Raw genomic sequence first — 18,248 nt, forward strand, 5'->3', positions numbered from 1 at the left:
GGAGGAGAAACCATGAGCAGGAAGGGTGGGTGTGGGCCATGTCCCAGAAGCAAGGAATGGTCCTTCCCAGGTGGTTTTGGGGATCAAATGGCAGCTCCAGAGGTTCCTCCTGTGGTTGGAGCAAGGGGAACACAAGGAGTGTCTTCTGGTAATCCCAAACCTACCTCTGGAATGAGAATTTTGGGGGTGACATCTTGCTTTGGTTGGCCCAATCTCTTCGGAGCAAGGCCTACCCGCCCATCCAGCTTGGAGATGTTCCTGCCCCCCCTTTTTTTTTTTTTTTGGGGTGGTGCTGCCCCAAAACTGAGGTGGGAGATGAATCCTCCCATGGTAGGTGGGAGATGTCCTGCAGGAGATGTTCCTGCCCCTTTTTTTATTTTTTTTTTGGGGTGATTCTCCCCAATATGTGAACCAGGAGAGATGAATCCTCCCATGGTAGGTGGGAGATGTCCTGCAGGAGATGTTCCTGCCCCTTTTCTTATTTTTTTTGGGGTGATTCTCCCCAATATATGAACCAGGAGAGATGAATCCTCCTCGTGGTAGGTGGGACATCTTCCTGCCCCTTTTTTTATTTTTTTTGGGGTAATTCTCCCCAGTATGTGAACCAGGAGAGATGAATCCTCCCATGGTAGGTGGGAGATGTCCTGCAGGAGATGTTCCTGCCCCTTTTCTTATTTTTTTGGGGGTGATTCTCCCCAAATTTATGAACCAGGAGAGATGAATCCTCCTCATGGTAGGTGGGAGATGTTCCTGCCCCTTTTTTTATTTTTTTGGGGGTGATTCTCCCCAATATGTGAACCAGGAGAGATGAATCCTCCCATGGTAGGTGGGAGATGTCCTGCAGGAGATGTCCCTGCCCCTTTTCTTATTTTTTTTGGGGTGATTCTCCCCAATATGTGAACCAGGAGAGAAGAATCCTCCCCATGATAGGTGGGAGATGTTCCTGCCCCTTTTTTTTATTTTTTTTGGGGTGGTGCTGCCCCAAAACTGAGGTGGGAGATGAATCCTCCCATGGTAGGTGGGAGATGTCCTGCAGGAGATGTTCCTGCCCCTTTTCTTATTTTTTTGGGGGTGATTCTCCCCAAATTTATGAACCAGGAGAGATGAATCCTCCTCATGGTAGGTGGGAGATGTTCCTGCCCCTTTTTTTATTTTTTTGGGGGTGATTCTCCCCAATATGTGAACCAGGAGAGATGAATCCTCCTCATGGTAGGTTGGAGATATCCTGCAGGAGATGTTCCTGCCCTTTTTTAAATTTTTTTTGGGTAATTCTCCCCAAATATATGAACCAGGAGAGATGAATCCTCCTCATGGTAGGTGGGAGATGTTTCTGCCCCTTTTTTAATTTTTTTTGGGGTGATTCTCCCCAAATTTATGAACCAGGAGAGATGAATCCTCCTCATGGTAGGTGGGACATCTTCCTGCCCCTTTTTTTTATTTTTTTTGGGGTGGTGTTGCCCCAAAATCTGAGGTGGGAGATGAATGGCTCGTCGGTGGCTTGGGTGGAGAGGATGGAGAAGTTTGGTTTTTGGTCCTTCTGAGAGGAGAAACTGGAGAGTTGGAGAGGGTTAAAAAGGCTCCAGGGAGGCCGGGGAGAAGATTTAGGTTTGGAGACAGGTGGAGGGAGGTGTTGGAAACGTGATCCTGGCGCCGGGGAAGGGAAAAAAAAAAAACTTTGGCAGGGAGAAGGGGAGCAGAGCCGAGGCTTGGGAGGAGGAGGAGGAGGAGGAGGAGGAGGAGGAGGAGGAGGAGGAGGAGGAGGAGGAGGAGGAGGAGGAGGAGGAGGAGGAGGAGGAGGAGGAGGAGGAGGAGGAGGAGGAGGAGGGGAGGAGGAGGAGGAGGAGGAGGAGGAGGGGAGGAGGAGGAGGAGGAGGAGGAGGAGGAGGAGGAGGAGGAGGAGGAGGAAGAGGAGCTCGTTGGATGCCATGGGGGAGGGGAAGGAATGGTGAGTGAGATGGGAGGTGGGGGGGTGACATAGGGGGACAAATGGGGGTAACCAAAGGTTGGGAAGGTTGAATTGCCCCAAAATGTCGGAGTCAACCAAGGCCAAGGCCGCTTTCCAGGCCCGGAGCGTTACGCGAAGCCTCCCGGGGGCTTCCTCCTCCAGGTGGGACCCTTTGGCCACCAAGTTGACCCCAAGGTTGCCCCCTCCCAACCCCCTCCCCGTGCAGAAGTTCGGGAGGATGACCCTGTCCTACGCCTCCAACCCGAGGTAGGTTTGGGGTCAGGTGGGGTCAGGGGAGGGGGGGGGGGGGACATCTTGGGCCCGTCCGTCCTTGTCGCCACCAGGTTCCACCTCCAGTTGTGTTTGTTTTGGGTTTATTTCATTTTATTTAAGGTTTTTAACACATTTTCTGTGAACAAATCAGATTTGATTTGCCTTCATTTTTTTCCTTTCCTTTTCTTTTTTTTTTTTTTTATTCTTTTCACCCCCCCCTCCTCCTTTTCAACCAAAAATAAGAGTTGGGCCGTAGGAAAAAAGAGAAATTTGGGGTTTATTTAAAAACCAAAAGGTGGAAAAGGAAGGAATTTCATTTCATTAGAGTGTCACGAGTGTTCACCTCCATCCCTGGAAAGGTGATGGAACAACTTGTTCTTGTCACTATCTCCAGGCATATCAAGGACATGGGGGTGATCAAGAGCAGTCAGCATGGTTTTATCACGGGTAAATCATGTCTGACTAACCTCATAGCCTTCTATGAGGAAATGACTAGGTGGATAGATGATGGAAGAGCAGTAGATGTGGTTTATCTTGATTTCAGTAAAGCATTTGACACCGTCTCTCACAGCATCCTTGTAGATAAGTTGACCAAGTATGGGTTTGGTGATCAGGTAGTGAGGTGGATCAGGAACTGGTTGAAAGGAAGGAGTCAGAGAGTTGTAGTCAATGGGGCAGAATCTGGTTGGAGGTGTGTGACTAGTGGAGTCCCTCAGGGGTTGGTACTGGGACCGGTGTTGTTCAATATCTTCATCAACGACTTGGATGAGGGTATAGAATGTACCCTCAGCAAGTTTGCTGATGACACTAAGCTGGGAGGAGTGGCTGACACACCGGAAGGCTGTGCTGCCATTCAGAGAGACTTGGACAGGCTGGAGAGTTGGGCAGAGAGAAACATGATGAAGTTCAACAAGGGGAAGTGTAGAGTTTTGCATCTGGGGAAGAACAACACGATGGCCCAGTATAGGTTGGGGGCTGACCTGCTGGAGAGCAGTGGAGGTGAAAGAGACCTGGGGGTCCTGGTAGACAAGAGGATGACCATGAGCCAGCAATGTGCCCTTGTGGCCAAGAAGGCCAATGGCACCCTGGGGTGCATTAGAAAGGGTGTGGTTAGTAGGTCAAGAGAGGTTCTCCTCCCCCTCTATTCTGCATTGGTGAGGCCGCACCTGGAGTATTGTGTCCAGTTCTGGGCCCCTCAGTTCAAGAAGGACAGGGAAGTGCTTGAAAGAGTCCAGCACAGAGCTACTAAGATGATGAAGGGAGTGGAACATCTCCCTTATGAGGAAAGGCTGAGGGAGCTGGGTCTCTTTAGTTTGGAGAAAAGGAGACTGAGGGGTGACCTCATCAATGTTTTCAAATATGTAAGGGGTGAGTGTCAGGGAGATGGAGTTAGGCTCTTCTCAGTGGTCCAGGCATATCAAGGACATGGGGGTCATCAAGAGCAGTCAGCATGGTTTTATCACGGGTAAATCATGTCTGACTAACCTCATAGCCTTCTATGAGGAAATGACTAGGTGGATAGATGATGGAAGAGCAGTAGATGTGGTTTATCTTGATTTCAGTAAAGCATTTGACACCGTCTCTCACAGCATCCTTGTAGATAAGTTGACCAAGTATGGGTTTGGTGATCAGGTAGTGAGGTGGATCAGGAACTGGTTGAAAGGAAGGAGTCAGAGAGTTGTAGTCAATGGGGCAGAATCTGGTTGGAGGTGTGTGACTAGTGGAGTCCCTCAGGGGTCGGTACTGGGACCGGTGTTGTTCAATATCTTCATCAAGGACTTGGATGAGGGTATAGAATGTACCCTCAGCAAGTTTGCTGATGACACTAAGCTGGGAGGAGTGGCTGACACACCAGAAGGCTGTGCTGCCATTCAGAGAGACTTAGACAGGCTGGAGAGTTGGGCAGAGAGAAACATGATGAAGTTCAACAAGGGGAAGTGTAGAGTTTTGCATCTGGGGAAGAACAACACGATGGCCCAGTATAGGTTGGGGGCTGACCTGCTGGAGAGCAGTGGAGGTGAAAGAGACCTGGGGGTCCTGGTAGACAAGAGAATCATAGAATCATAGAATCATAGAATTGGCTGGGTTGGAAGGGACCTCAGAGATCATCTAGTCCAACCCTTGAACCACTGGAGCAGTTGCTAGACCATGGCACTGAGTGCCACATTAAATGTCTCCAGGGATGGAGAATCTACCACCTCACCGGGCAGTCCATTCCAATGCCTGATCACCCTCTCCGTGAAGAAATTCTTTCTAATATCTAACCTAAACCTCCCCTGGCACAACTTAAGACTGTGTCCTCTTGTCTTGTTGAAGGTCGTCTGTGAAAAGAGTCCAGTTCCCACCTGGCTCCAACCTCCTTTCAGGGAGTTGTAGACAGCAATGAGGTCTCCCCTGAGCCTCCTCTTCTCCAGCCTCAACACCCCCAGCTCCCTCAGCCTCTCCTCATAGGGCCTGTGCTCGAGTCCCTTCACCAGCCTGGTTGCCTCCTTTGGACCTGTTCCAGGATGACCATGAGCCAGCAATGTGCCCTTGTGGCCAAGAAGGCCAATGGCATCCTGGGGTGCATTAGAAAGGGTGTGGTTAGTAGGTCAAGAGAGGTTCTCCTCCCCCTCTATTCTGCATTGGTGAGGCCGCACCTGGAGTATTGTGTCCAGTTCTGGGCCCCTCAGTTCAAGAAGGACAGGGAAGTGCTTGAAAGAGTCCAGCGCAGAGCTACTAAGATGATGAAGGGAGTGGAACATCTCCCTTATGAGGAAAGGCTGAGGGAGCTGGGTCTCTTTAGTTTGGAGAAAAGGAGACTGAGGGGTGACCTCATCAATGTGTTCAAACATGTAAGGGGTGAGGTCAGGGAGATGGAGTCAGGCTCTTCTCAGTGGTGACCAGTGATAGGACAAGGGGTAATGGGTGTAAATTGGAGCACAGGAGGTTCAAGTTGAATATCTGGAGGAATTGTTTTCCTGTAAGGGTGACAGAGCCCTGGAACAGGCTGCCCAGGGGGGTCGTGGAGTCTCCTTCACTGGAGACATTCAAAACCCACCTGGACACGTTCCTGCACGATGTACTCTAGGTGGCCCTGCTCTGGCAGGGGGGGTTGGACTAGATGATCTTTCGAGGTCCCTTCTAACCCCAAGGATTCTATGATTCTATGATTCTATGAGTCTGTTTAAATATCTATTTATTTTATATATATATAAAAAAATTAAATTTTAATCAATTATTTCTTTAATTTTAGAGGAGAAACAGGGAGAGAGGTTGAAACACAGGAGGAAATTGGGTTTTTTTTTTCTTTTTTTTTTGGTAGGGAATTTCTTGCAAATAGGTTGCAAGGGTGTGAAGGGCATAAATATGGGATTTGAGTGCAAAATTGGAGGATTTCAGGGCATAAATGGGGGACTGAAGGGTAAAAGCAGGGATTTAAGGGGATAAAGTGAGGATTTAAGTGGAAGTTGTGGGGTTGAAAAGAAAAAAAATGAGGATTTAGGTGCCTGATTTGATTTGATTTTGGTTTGCCTCTAAAAGACCCAACTTATTGAATATAACTTGATGAAAAAAAAAACCCAACCAAACCACAACTCATTTCTCATCCTAAACAAACCCGGACGAGGCAGAGAAGTTCTAAAGACCCAAGTGAGGTCCAAGTGGAGGGTGGGTCCCCTTCCACTCCATTTTTTTTTTTTTTTCCACAATTGGGGTGGAAAAAAATCGGGGTGAGCCAAAGGTTTCCCCTTTTCCCACTTCTCCTGCAAAAAGAAAATTAAAAAAAAAGAGGTGAGGGGGAGGAAGATCCCAAATAATTCCCTTTTTCCACCCCTTCTGGAGGAGGGGGTTGGGTATTGGAGGAGGGGGTTGGGTTCTGGAGGGGGGGTGGAGGAGAGGGTTGGGTCTTGGAGGAAGGGGTTGGGTATTGGAGGAGGGGGTTGGGTATTGGAGGAGGGGGTTGGGTATTGGAGGAGGGGGTTGGGTATTGGAAGAGGTGGTTGGGTCCTGGAGGAGGGGTGGAGGAGAGGGTTGGGTCTTGGAAGAGGGGGTTGGGTCTTGGAAGAGGTGGAGGAGAGGGTTGGGTCCTGGAAGAGGAGGTTGGGTCCTGAAGGAGGGGGTTGTGTTCTGGAGGAGGAGGTTGGGTCTTGGAGGAGGGGTGGAGGAGAGGGTTGGGTCTTGGAGGAGGGGGTTGGGTATTGGAGGAGAGGGTTGGGTCCTGGAAGAGGTGGAGGAGAGGGTTGGGTCCTGGAAGAGGGGGTTGGGTCTTGGAAGAGGTGGAGGAGAGGGTTGGGTCCTGGAAGAGGAGGTTGGGTCCTGAAGGAGGGGGTTGTGTTCTGGAGGAGGAGGTTGGGTCTTGGAGGAGGGGTGGAGGAGAGGGTTGGGTCTTGGAAGAGGAGGTTGTGTCCTGAAGGAGGGGGTTGGGTCCTGGAGGAGGGGTGGAGGAGAGGGTTGGGTCCTGCAGGAGGGGGTTGGGTCCCAAGGACGGGGTTGTGTCCTGGAGGGGGGGGTTGGGTCCTGGAGGAGAAGGTTGGGTCCTAGAGGAGAGGGTTGGGTCCTGGAGGAGGCGTGGAGGAGGGGGTTGGGTCCTGCAGGAGGGGGTTGGGTCCTGCAGGAGGGGGTTGGGTCCCAAGGAGGGGGTTGGGTCTTGGAGGAGGCGTGGAGGAGAGGGTTGGGTCCTGGAAGAGGAGGTTGGGTCCTGGAGGAGGGGGTTGGGTCTTGGAAGAGGGGTGGAGGAGAGGGTTGGGTCCTGGAAGAGGAGGTTGTGTCCTGGAAGAGGTGGTTGGGTCCTGAAGGAGGGGGTTGGGTTCTGGAATAGGGGGTTGGGTCCCGCAAGAGAGGGTTGGGTCCCAAGGAGGGGGTTGGGTCCTGGAGGAAGGGGTTCGGTCCTGGAGGAGGCGTGGAGGAGAGGGTTGGGTCCTGGAGGAGGGGTGGAGCAGAGGGTTGGGTCCTGGAGGAAGGGGCTGGGTCCTGGAAGAGGGGTGGAGGAGAGGGTTGGGTCTTGAAGGAGGGGGTTGGGTCTTGGAGGAGGGGTGGAGGAGAGGGTTGGGTCTTGGAGGAGAGGGTTGGGTCCTGGAAGAGGGGGTTGGTTCCGCCCCTTCGGGTTTTGCTGCCAAAACTTAAGGTTCCGGCCCCAGCCCCACTCAGCTCTGTCCTTGCCCTCAGGAGAGAGGCCATGGCCGCCGTTTTCCTTCCCGGGAATCTCCAAGACGAAGCCACCTGCTCCGTTTGTTTGGAATTCTTCCGGGACCCCGTATCCATCGAGTGTGGGCACAACTTTTGCCGGGCTTGCATCGTCAAGAGTTGGAAGGACCTTGAGTTGGATTTCCCTTGCCCCCAATGCCGGGAGGTCTTCCAAGAGAAGAGTTTCCGACCCAACCGGCAGTTGGCCAACATGGCCGAGATCATCAGCCAGTTCACCCTCCGAGGGGCCAAAGGTGTTGAGGAGGAGGGGCTTTGCCTCAAGCACCGAGAAGCCCTCAAACTCTACTGCAAGGATGACAAGAAGACCATCTGCGTGGTCTGCGACCGCTCCCGGGACCACCGCCCCCACGTCGTGGTCCCCGTGGATGAGGCCTCCGAGGAGTTCAAGGTTGGTGGACCTCCATCTCTTGGGTTTCTGGGGTTTTTTTGGGGGGAGGTGACCAAAAAACTCCAAGGGAGTTGGAGGTCTCCTTCTAGAATGACCTCGACCCCATCGCGCTCTTGGTTGGCCGGGGGTTTATGGGGGTTGGTCTTCACCTGGTAGGGTTTCAAGCACCGAAAGGTGTTTCCTGGAATGGTTTGGGTGGGATGGGACCTTAAAGATCATCCAGTCCCAGCTTCTGGACTCCTTCCACCAGCCCCATCCAACATGGCCCAACCTTGGCTGTGGTCTCACCACCCTCATCGTGAGGAATTTCCTCCTCAAGTCCAACCCAAATCTTTCCTCTTCCAGTTTGAAACCATTTCCCTTGGTCCTACCACTCCAGGCTCTTCTCCAAAGCCCCTTCCCAGCTTTCCTGGAGCACCTCCAGGTGCTGGAGGAACCTCCTGGAGGTATCTGAAGGGACTTTGGGGACTTGGAGGAACCTCCTGGAGGTACCTGAAGGGACTTTGGGGTCTTGGAGGGACCTCCTGGAGGTGCCTGAAGGGACTTCAGGGACTTGGAGTTACCTGAAGGGACTTTGGGGTCTTGGAGGAGCCTCCTGGAGGTACCTGAAGGGACTTTGGGGACTTGGAGGTACCTCCTGGAGGTACCTGAAGGGACTTTGGGGACTTGGAGGTACCTGAAGGGACTTTGGGGACTTGGAGGGACCTCCTGGAGGTACCTGAAGGGACTTTGGGGACTTGGAGGTACCTGAAGGGACTTCAGGGACTTGGAGGGACCTCCTGGAGGTACCTGAAGGGACTTTGGGGACTTGGAGGTACCTGAAGGGACTTTGGGGACTTGGAGGAACCTCCTGGAGGTACCTGAAGGGACTTTGGGGTCTTGGAGGGACCTGAAAGGACTTTGGGGTCTTGGTCCTTTTTTCTTTCTTCTTTTATTTTTCTTTTTCCTCAGGAGAAGATCCAAGGTCGCTTGGACTTCCTGAAGAAGGAGCGTCAGGAGCTGCTGGAGTTCAAAGTGAACGACGACAAAAAAACCCAGGAGCTCCTGGTAGGTGTGGGGAGGAGGAGATGGGGAGGGGGTCAGGGCTTGCAGGTGCTGGAGGTAGCTACTGGAGGTTCTGGAGGTACCTACTGGAGGTTCTGGGGGTTCTGGAGATACCTACTGGAGGTTCTGTAGGTTCTGTGGGTACCTACTGGAGGTTCTGGGGGTTCTGGAGGTACCTACTGGGGGTTCTGTAGGTTCTGTAGTTACCTACTGGAGGTTCTGTAGGCTCTGGAGGTACCTACTGGAGGTTCTGGAGGTACCTACTGGAGGTTCTGTAGGTTCTGTAGGTATCAACTAGAGGTTCTGGGGGTTCTGTAGGTCCCTACTGGAGGTTCTGGGGGTTCTGGAGGTACCTACTGGAGGTTCTGGGGTTCTGTAGGTCCCTACTGGAGGTTCTGGAGGTACCTACTGGAGGTTCTATAGGCTCTGGAGGTACCTACTAGAGGTTCTGGGGGTTCTGGAGGTACCTACTGGAGGTTCTGTAGGTATCTACTGGAGGCATCTCCCATCTCCGCCATGTTTCACGTTCTCCCCTCACCCAATGCGATCTCCTCCCCCTTTCCCACCTGAAGGTTCCTCCTCTTCCAATCAAACCATGGCCAACCGAGGGTTCTCCAGGAGGCTCCTTCCCACCCTTCCCACCCTTCCCACATTTCCCCCCCCCAGAAAACGATCGAGCAGGAGCGCCGGAAGCTGCTGGCGGAGTTCGAGCGGCTGCGTCGGTTCCTGCAGGACCAGGAGCAGATCCTGCTGGGCCAACTAGAGAAGATGGAGAAGAACATTGCCAAGAGGCAGAACGAGAACATCACCGACCTCTCCAAGGAGATCACGCTCCTCAACAAGCTCATCACGGAGCTGGAGGAGAAGCTCCAGCAGCCCATGTTGGAGTTCCTCAAGGTGAGATGTTTGGGAAGGGTTCTGAACCCCCTCAAAGGTGTTTTGGGATCTTCTGGAGATGTTCTGAGGAGAAACAACCTTTTTCCTCCCAGTTTTTCATGAGCAGATGGTGCAGGACCTCCTTGCACCCTCCTTTCAGGTGTCTTGGGATCTTCTGGAGATGTTCTGAGGAGAAATGACCTTTTTTTCCCCAGTTTTTCATGAGCAGATGGTGCAGGACCTCCTTGCACCCTCCTTTCAGGTGTTTTGGGATCTTCTGGAGATGTTCTGAGGAGAAACAACCTCCAATTAATGATATTTTTGGTCAACTCAAGTCACTTGGAGCTCCTGGGGCACCCAGGGGGTTAAATTCCCTGCCCATGCTGGAGTTCCTCAAGGTCAGATGTTGGGGAAGGGTTCTGAACCCCCTCAAAGGTGTTTTGGGATCTTCTGGAGATGTTCTGAGGAGAAATGACCTTTTTTTCCCCAGTTTTTCATGAGCAGATGGTGCAGGACCTCCTTGCACCCTCCTTTCAGGTGTTTTGGGATCTTCTGGAGATGTTCTGAGGAGAAACAACCTCCAATTAATGATATTTTTGGTCAACTCAAGTCACTTGGAGCTCCTGGAGCACCCAGGGGATTAAATTCCCTGCCCATGCTGGAGTTCCTCAAGGTCAGATGTTTGGGAAGGGTTCTGACCCCCCTCAAAGGTGTTTTGGGATCTTCTGGAGATGTTCTGAGGAGAAATGACCTTTTTTTCCCCAATTTTTCATGAGCAGATGGTGCAGGACCTCCTTGCACCCTGCTTTCAGGTGTTTTGGGATCTTCTGGAGATGTTCTGAGGAGAAACAACCTTTTTTTCCCCAATTTTTCCTGAGCAGATGGTGCAGGACCTCCTTGCACCCTCCTCAAAGGTGTTTTGGGATCTTCTGGAGATGTTCTGAGGAGAAACAACCTCCAATTAATGATATTTTTGGTCAACCCAAGTCACTTGGAGCTCCCAGGGGGTTAAATTCCCTCCCAGGCTGTGTAAATATTTGCAGACAGTTTCAGGGCCGGGGGAGGAGTTGGTAGAAACTCCCGTTTGACGCCATCTTTGCCGTCACCGCGAAATCCGATCCTGGGACGACAGAGTTTGGGTTTTCCTTCATTTTTTTTGCTTCTTCAATGACCACGGTGGAACTTCTTGGCCAGCTCAAAGCCCTTCTCTACCCCCCCCTAGAGGTGGGCGTGGCTTTCTGTGGGGTTTTTTTTTGGTTGAGATCCAGGAACTTCTTTTGTTTCTTCTCCGTAACACCGGAACGCCAAACAACGCACGTCCCAAGCTTGGGTTTCACCACCCTCAACTTTTGACCCATCACGAGTGGTTGGGGGGAGGTGTTTTCACCTTCCTGAAGGCCAAATCCATCCCAGGGGGTGTAAACCAAACCCTAACCTCTTCTTGGTGGTGGTTGGACCACGGGAATCTGAGTACCACGGAGAGGTGGAGGTGAAGGTCAACTTGAAGGTCGTGGTGATGTCCCTCTGGCTTTGGGCAGGTGTCTCAAGATGTCCCCTGAAGGTTCTAGAACCTTCTCAGAAGTGGGAGAGCAGCAGAGAGGCTTTGAGGAGCATCTCAAAGGCTCCCAGGGGCCTACACCTGAGGTCACGACATCAAACGATGGAAGAGGAACCAAAATGGTTCTTTGGAAGCCCCAGAAGATTCTCCAAACCCAACTAGGCCTTGGAGGACCTGGGATGGATGAGAGCTCCCCAAAAGCACCTTCCAACCCAAACCTCATCATGAAATGTTGACCTAAACCTGGAGTCTTCCGTTGAGGAGCAGTTGGGTGGGATTTGGAGGGGCTGGGACCTCCCAAAGCTGAAAGTTGACTCAGTTTCTCTTTTTCTTCTCCAGGATGTGATGACCATCATCAGCAGGTATGGTGCTCAGCTTCTCTCCTAAAATCTTTCCTTCAAAATGGGAAAAAAAACTCCCAAAGTCATCTTGGGCCTAGTGAGGCCTAGTGAGGCCTAGTGAGGCCTAGGCCTTACTTCAGCTCCAAAAATGACATTTAGGCTCCAAAAAAAATGACTTTGGGCTCAAAAAGCAATGAAATTGAAGCTCCAAACATGACATTTCATCTCAAAAAGAAAAATTTAATTTAAATTTAAAAATCTGGACATTTCAGCTCCTCAAAACTACGTTTGAACTGAAAATTGAAGGCCTCCCCTAAATTAACCTCCAAAAATGACATTTGAGAAGTTGAGAGGGAGTAAAACCAGCCCAGAAATCTTTTCCAGAGCTCATTCCAGGGGGGGTTTTCCACATGGAAATCCTGGAATCCTCTTTGGGTTTGATTTATTTTTAATTCTTATTTTTTTGTTGTTTTTGTAGAAGTGAGGATGTGAAGTGCCAGAAGCCCCTCCCGGTCTGCACCGACATGAAAATGGCTGTTTGTGATTTTTCCCTCAAAACTGTTGTCCTGGAGAAAGTCCTAAAGAAATTCAGAGGTGGGAGAAGAAATTTTAATTCCATTTTTATTTTCTTTATTTCAAATTAAAATTTATTATTTGATTGAATGACAAATTTGTTTCTTTTAAAATTTTTAAATTTTAATTTTTAAATTTCATTGTTAATGAAATTAAATTTATTGAAAATTAAAGTTTATTCTTTTATTACATTGAATTGATTTTAAATTAAATTTATTTTTCATGTTTTAATTTTAATTAATTTTTAATTTTAGTTTCGTTTGAGGTTTAACTTATTTAAAATTAAAAGTTATTATTTGATTAAATTAAATTCATTTTTTTCATTTTAAATGCTTAAATTTTAGTTTTTAAGTAACTATTTATGCAATTAAATTTAAAATTAAACTTTATTATTTTATTATATTAAATTTATTGAAAATTAAAGTTTATTATTTTATTAAATTAAATTTCTTGAAAATTAAAATTTATTCTTTATTACATTGAGTTTATTTAAAATTAAATTTCTTTTTCATTTTTCATTTGCAATTTGATTTGAAATTAATTTTTAATTTTAGTTTCGTTTGAGATTTAACTTATTTAAAATTAAAATGTATTATTTGATTAAATTACATTCATTTTTTTTCATTTTAAATGCTTAAATTTTAGTTTTTAAATTTAACTATTTATGTAATTAAGTTTATTTAAAATTAAAATTTATTATTTTATTAAACTAAATTTATTTAACATTAAAATTTATTCTTTTATTACATTAAATTAATTTAAAATTAAATTTCTTTTTCATTTTTCATTTGCAATTTGATCTGGAATTAATTTTTCATTTGTTTTGTTTGAGATTGAATTTATTTAAAATTAAAATTTATTATTTTATTACATTGAATTTATTTAAAATTAAATTTATTTTTAATTTTTCATTTTTAATTTGCTTTGAAATTAATTTTTAAGTTTCGTTTGAGATTTATTTAAAATTAAAATTATGTTATTAAATTAAATTAATTTTTTTCATTTTAAACTTTTTAATTTTAATTTTTAAATATAATTATTTATGAAATATAATTTACTGAAAATTAAAACTTATTATTTTATTAATTAAATTTATTTAATATTAAATTTATTGTTAATTTTTTACTTTTTCGTTTGAGGTTTCATTGGAAATTAATTTTTAATTTAAGTTTAGTTTTAATTTAAGTTTTTAATGAATTTAATTTAATTTAAATTGAAGGTTTTAATTTATTTAATTTTAATTTAAGTTTTTAATGAATTTAATTTGATTTAAATTGACGTTTTTAATTTATTTAATTTAAATTGAAGTTTTTAATGAATTTAATTAAATTTAAATTTAAATTTAATTTGAGATATAATTTGAAATTTCTTTTTAGCTCGAAAATAGAAAACAATAAAAATAAGAACAGAACTAGAAAGAATAATAAATAAAATTAAAATAAAACCCTCGCAGTGACGCACTGAAGCCACAAGATGGCGCCGAGAGATCGGGAAAGGAAGGCAGTAAAAAAAAAAATTAAAAAACAAAACAAAAAATCGATGTCTCAGAAAGGTCCAAAGAAAATCCTGGTTTTATTTTCATGAATTTGTGTTTTTTTTTTAACATTTCAGAAGAGCTTCGGGACGAGCTGGGAAAAGGTGAAAAAGGTAAAAAAAAACAACAAAAAAAACCAAACAAAAAACAGATTTTGAGACGTAAAAGCCCCGGGAGCAAGGCCTGGAAATTGTGGTTGTATTTTGCAAAGCCCAAAAACCTGATCTCCTTTTATGATCAGGTGACCCGTTTGGTGGATGAGGGGAAGGCGGTGGATGTGGTTTATCTGGATTTCAGCAAAGCCTTTGACACCGTCCCCCACAGCATCCTCCTGAAAAAGCTGTCAGCCCACAGCTGGGACAGGAGCACCCTGTGCTGGGTTAGGAACTGGCTGGAACGGGCCCAGAGAGTGGTGGTGAATGGGGCTGCATCAAAATGACGGCTGTGGTGTCCAAAATGGCGGCCGTGGTGTCCCCCAGGGATCAGTGTTGGGCCCAGTTCTGTTCAATGTCTTTAGTGATGATTTAGATGAGGGGATTGAGTCCATCATCAGCAAACTCGCAGATGACACCAAGATGGGGGAAGTGTGGACCAACTCGAAGGCAGGAGGGCTCTGCAGAGGGACCTGGACAGACTGGAGAGTTGGGATGATCCCAAGGGGATGAGGTTCAACACAACAACCCCATGGGGTGCCCAGCAGAACAGGCAAGGCCTTTGGCACCTTCTCCCACAGGATTCTCCTTAAAAAGCTGTGGATCAGCCAGGAGAACTTTGGGATGGGTCAAGAACTGCTGGAACGAGCCCAGAGAGTGGTGGTGAACGGGGCTGCATCAAAATGGCGGCTGTGGTGTCCCCCAGGGATCAGTGTTGGACCTGGTTGTGTTCAATCTCTTCATTGATGATTTAGATGAGGGGATTGAGTCCATCATCAGCAAACTCACAGATGACACCAAGCTGGGAGGAAGTGTGGAAGGCAGGAGGGCTCTGCAGAGGGACCTGGACAGACTGGAGAGTTGGGATGATCCCAATGGGATGAGGTTCAACATTCCAAGTGCCGGGTCCTGCACTTTGGCCACAACAACCCCATGGGGAGCTCCAGGCTGGGGACAGAGTGGCAGAAAGGGACCTGGGAGTCTGGATTGACAGGGAGCTGAACATGAGCCAGCAGTGTGCCCAGGTGGCCAAGAAGGCCAATGGCATCCTGGGCTGGTGGCCAAGAGATCCAGGGAAGGGATTCTGCCCCTGGGGAGGCCACAGCTTGAGTCCTGTGTCCAGTTCTGGGCCCCCCAGTTCAGGAAGGAGCTTGAGGTGCTGGAGCAGGTCCAGAGAAGAGCAAGGAGGCTGTGAAGGGATCCAGCAGAATTGCTGTGAGGAAGGGCTGAGGGAGCTGGGGGTGTTGAGGCTGGAGAAGAGGAGGCTCAGGGGAGACCTCATCACTCTCTACAACTCCCTGAAAGGAGGTTGGAGAGTTGGGATGATCCCAACGGGATGAGGTTCAACATTCCAAGTGCCGGGTCCTGCACTTTGGCCACAACAACCCCATGCAGTGCTACAGGCTGGGGACAGAGTGGCAGAAAGGGAGCTGGGAGTCTGGATTGCCAGGAAGCTGAAGAGGAGCCAGCATTGTGCCCAGGTGGCCAAGAAGGCCAATGGCATCCTGGGCTGGCTCAGGAACAGCGTCACCAGCAGGTCCAGGGAAGGGATTCTGCCCCTGTGCTCAGCCCTGGTGAGGCCACAGCTTGAGTCCTGTGTCCAGTTCTGGGCCCCTCAGTTTAAGAAGGATATCAAGGTCCTGGAACAGGTCCAAAGGAGGCAACCAGGCTGGTGAAGGGACTCGAGCACAGGCCCTATGAGGAGAGGCTGAGAGAGCTGGGGGTGTTCAGCCTGAAGAAGAGGAGGCTCAGGGGAGACCTCATTGCTGTCTACAACTCCCTGAAAGGAGGATGGAGAGTTGGGATGATCCCAATGGGATGAGGTTTAACACGGCCAAGGGCTGGGTCCTGCACTTTGGCCACAACTCCAGGCTGGGCACAGAGTGGCAGAAAGGGACCTGGGAGTCTGGATTGCCAGGAAGGTGAAGAGGAACCAGCAGTGTGCCCAGGTGGCCAAGAAGGGCAATGGCATCCTGGGCTGGTGGCCAAGAGGTCCAGGGAAGGGATTCTGCCCCTGGTGAGGCCACAGCTTGAGTCCTGTGTCCAGTTCTGGGCCCCTCAGTTTAAGAAGGATGTAGAGGTCCTGGAACAGGTCCAAAGGAGGCAACTGGGCTGGTGAAGGGACTCGAGCACAGATCCTGTGAGGAGAGGCTGAGAGAGCTGGGGCTGTTCAGCCTGGAGAAGAGGAGGCTCAGGGGAGACCTCATTGCTGTCTACAACTCCCTGAAAGGAGGCTGTAGCCAGGTGGGAACTGGACTCTTTTCACAGACGACCTTCAACAAGACAAGAGGACACAGTCTTAAGTTGTGCCAGGGGAGGTTTAGGTTAGATATTAGAAAGAATTTCTTCACGGAGAGGGTGATCAGGCATTGGAATGGACTGCCCGGTGAGGTGGCAACTGCTCCAGTGGGTCAAGGGTTGGACTTGATGATCTCTGAGGTCCCTTCCAACCCGGCTAATTCTATGATTCTATGATTCTATGAAAAAAAAGGGGGAAAATTTTAAAAAATTTCAATTTTTGAAATTTAAAATTTTGAAATTTTTAAATTTTTTTCCTAATTTTTTTTTTTTTTTTAATTTTTTTTGCTATAATTTTCTTCTCTCTTGATGATTTCCAGATGCGGCCTCCTCAACCCAAGAGCTGATTTTTAGTAGCTGACGCCGGGGATTCTGGGAGCTCAGCCAGGTCCTTGCTTAGATTTCAGGAAAGTCCAGAAAGAGCAGATCTGACTCCTCCCCCCCCAACCCCAAAAACAACAAAAAAACCTCAAATTTGAATTTGAATTTTTTTTTCACCTTCTCAACTTGAAATCCACCGAGCGCCGGCGATGGTTTTGATCCCCTCCCCCCCCAAAAAGGAGGTTGAACTTGTGGTTGTGGGAAGGTGGTTGGGTTCCAGGCCATGGGTGGTGGAGGAGAAGACCTCCTCACCACCTCTCCTCAACCTGGAGAAGACTTCAGGTCTTGCTTTTAAGGTGGTGGTGTCTTCACCGTTGGCTTGGCCAAACCCTTGGAGAAGGCCGAGGAGGATAAACCATGGGTTGGAGCCTTCTTGAGGTCTTCCTGGTTTCAAGGAGGACCTCAAGGGTTTGGGCTTGGTGACCTCAAAGGTCTCCCCAGTTTCAAGGAGGACCTCAAGGGTTTGGGCCTGGTGACCTCAAAGGTCTCCCCAGTTTCAAGGAGGACCTCAAGGGTTTGGGCTTGGTGACCTCAAAGGTCTCCCCAGTTTCAAGGAGGACCTCAAGGGTTTGGGCCTGGTGACCTCAAAGGTCTCCCCAGTTTCAAGGAGGACCTCAAGGGTTTGGGCCTGGTGACCTCAAAGGTCTCCCCAGTTTCAAGGAGGACATCAAGGGTTTGGGCCTGGTGACCTCAAAGGTCCAAAGACCTTAAAGGTCTTCTCCAAAAACCTCAAAGGTCTTCTCTGAAGACCTCAAGGGTCTTCTCCAAGCCAAACGATTCGGAAACGTCCCCTGGCGACCTCCCGGAGGTAGAGGTAGAGGTAGAACTCAACTGGTGAGTGAGACCACCCAACCATCTGAAAGCTGATTGGGCCACAGCCGAGAGGGTGAGGTGTTCAAGAGGTGAAGAAGGCACCAGGCGAAGCCATCGTTGTGGTGGGATTTGGTGGTCTCAGAGGTCTTCTCCACCTTGGTGGTGCTCTGCCCACCATGTTTTTTTTCCAAGAGTTTTGAACACTCTGATTGGAATTTTTGGTTTGTTTTTTTTTTTTTTTTTCTTTTTGGAGATGATTCCTGAGCTCCTGGGGCGCCATCTTCTGCTTTTTCTCCTCATCACCCATGGAGCACCTTGAGTTGGAGCTCCAAGCCAACTCAGAATGACTCCAGAAGCTGGAGACACGAGAGGAAGGAAAAAAGAAAACCAAAAAAAAAAACCTTTCCAAGCTTTGCATGGAGGAAACTTCTTCCTCCTCCAACCCCCTTTCTCCAAACTTTGGCTCCAGTCAACTTGGTCAGAGGCCATTTTGAAGGCCAAGCCCCCAGTTTTGGGGGGGAGGAACCTGGTGCTCAAGCTTTGCCCACTGCAACCACAATTTGAGGTCACTCCCTCTCTCCTTGGATCTACACGGATGGGGGGGAGAGGTTGGGATGTGGTTATGGAGGTTGGGATGTGGTTATGGAGGTTGGGATGTGGTTATGGAGGTTGGGATGTGGTTGTGGAGGTTGGGATGTGGTTATGGAGGTTGGGATGTGGTTATGGAGGTTGGGATGTGGTTATGGAGGTTGGGAGGTGGTTGTGGAGGTTGGGAGGTGGTTGTGGAGGTTGGGATGTGGTTATGGAGGTTGGGAGGTGATGTGGAGGTTGGGATGAGATGGGATTATGGAGGTTGGGATGTGGTTGTGGAGGTTGGGATGGGATTAG

The 18,248-nt window shown here is 48.4% G+C and overlaps 2 protein-coding genes across 4 annotated transcripts in view; one reads left to right on the forward strand and one right to left on the reverse strand.

The window, feature by feature from the left end:
* Positions 1-1,914: 1,914 nt before the first annotated feature.
* Positions 1,915-16,620, forward strand: LOC103530876 (E3 ubiquitin-protein ligase TRIM7). Of its 3 annotated transcripts, none has more exons than XM_030468727.1 (8): positions 1,915-1,945; positions 7,364-7,790; positions 8,742-8,837; positions 9,501-9,731; positions 11,608-11,630; positions 12,088-12,203; positions 13,794-13,829; positions 16,487-16,620. In XM_030468727.1, the coding sequence occupies exons 1-8, from the start codon at positions 1,926-1,928 to the stop codon at positions 16,525-16,527; spliced, it is 990 nt and encodes a 329-aa protein (XP_030324587.1). In that variant the 5' UTR covers positions 1,915-1,925; the 3' UTR covers positions 16,528-16,620. The 3 variants fall into 3 exon arrangements, with proteins under 3 accessions (XP_030324587.1, XP_030324586.1, XP_030324588.1); XM_030468726.1 differs by lacking the exon at positions 1,915-1,945 and adding an exon at positions 1,985-2,212; XM_030468728.1 differs by lacking the exon at positions 1,915-1,945 and adding an exon at positions 6,202-6,228.
* Positions 16,621-16,838: 218 nt separating this feature from the next.
* Positions 16,839-18,248, reverse strand: part of IL4I1 (interleukin 4 induced 1) — a 7,239-nt gene continuing 5,829 nt past the window's right edge. The window contains exon 7 of the mRNA XM_030468730.1: positions 16,839-16,931. Within this exon, the coding sequence (XP_030324590.1) occupies positions 16,839-16,931 (93 nt within the window). The remainder of the gene's footprint in view (positions 16,932-18,248) is intronic.

The sequence above is a fragment of the Calypte anna genome, unplaced genomic scaffold (genome assembly GCF_003957555.1).
Source record: "Calypte anna isolate BGI_N300 unplaced genomic scaffold, bCalAnn1_v1.p scaffold_26_arrow_ctg1, whole genome shotgun sequence".
Classification (NCBI taxonomy): domain Eukaryota; kingdom Metazoa; phylum Chordata; class Aves; order Apodiformes; family Trochilidae; genus Calypte; species Calypte anna.

Coding starts and splice junctions, on each gene's coding strand:
- LOC103530876 (XM_030468726.1), top strand. CDS start 2,028: ATGTCGGAGTCAACCAAGGCCAAGGCCGCTTTCCAGGCCCGGAGCGTT. Junction 2,213..7,363: donor TCCTACGCCTCCAACCCGAG/GTAGGTTTGGGG, acceptor CCTTGCCCTCAG/GAGAGAGGCCATGGCCGCCG. Junction 7,791..8,741: donor AGGCCTCCGAGGAGTTCAAG/GTTGGTGGACCT, acceptor CTTTTTCCTCAG/GAGAAGATCCAAGGTCGCTT.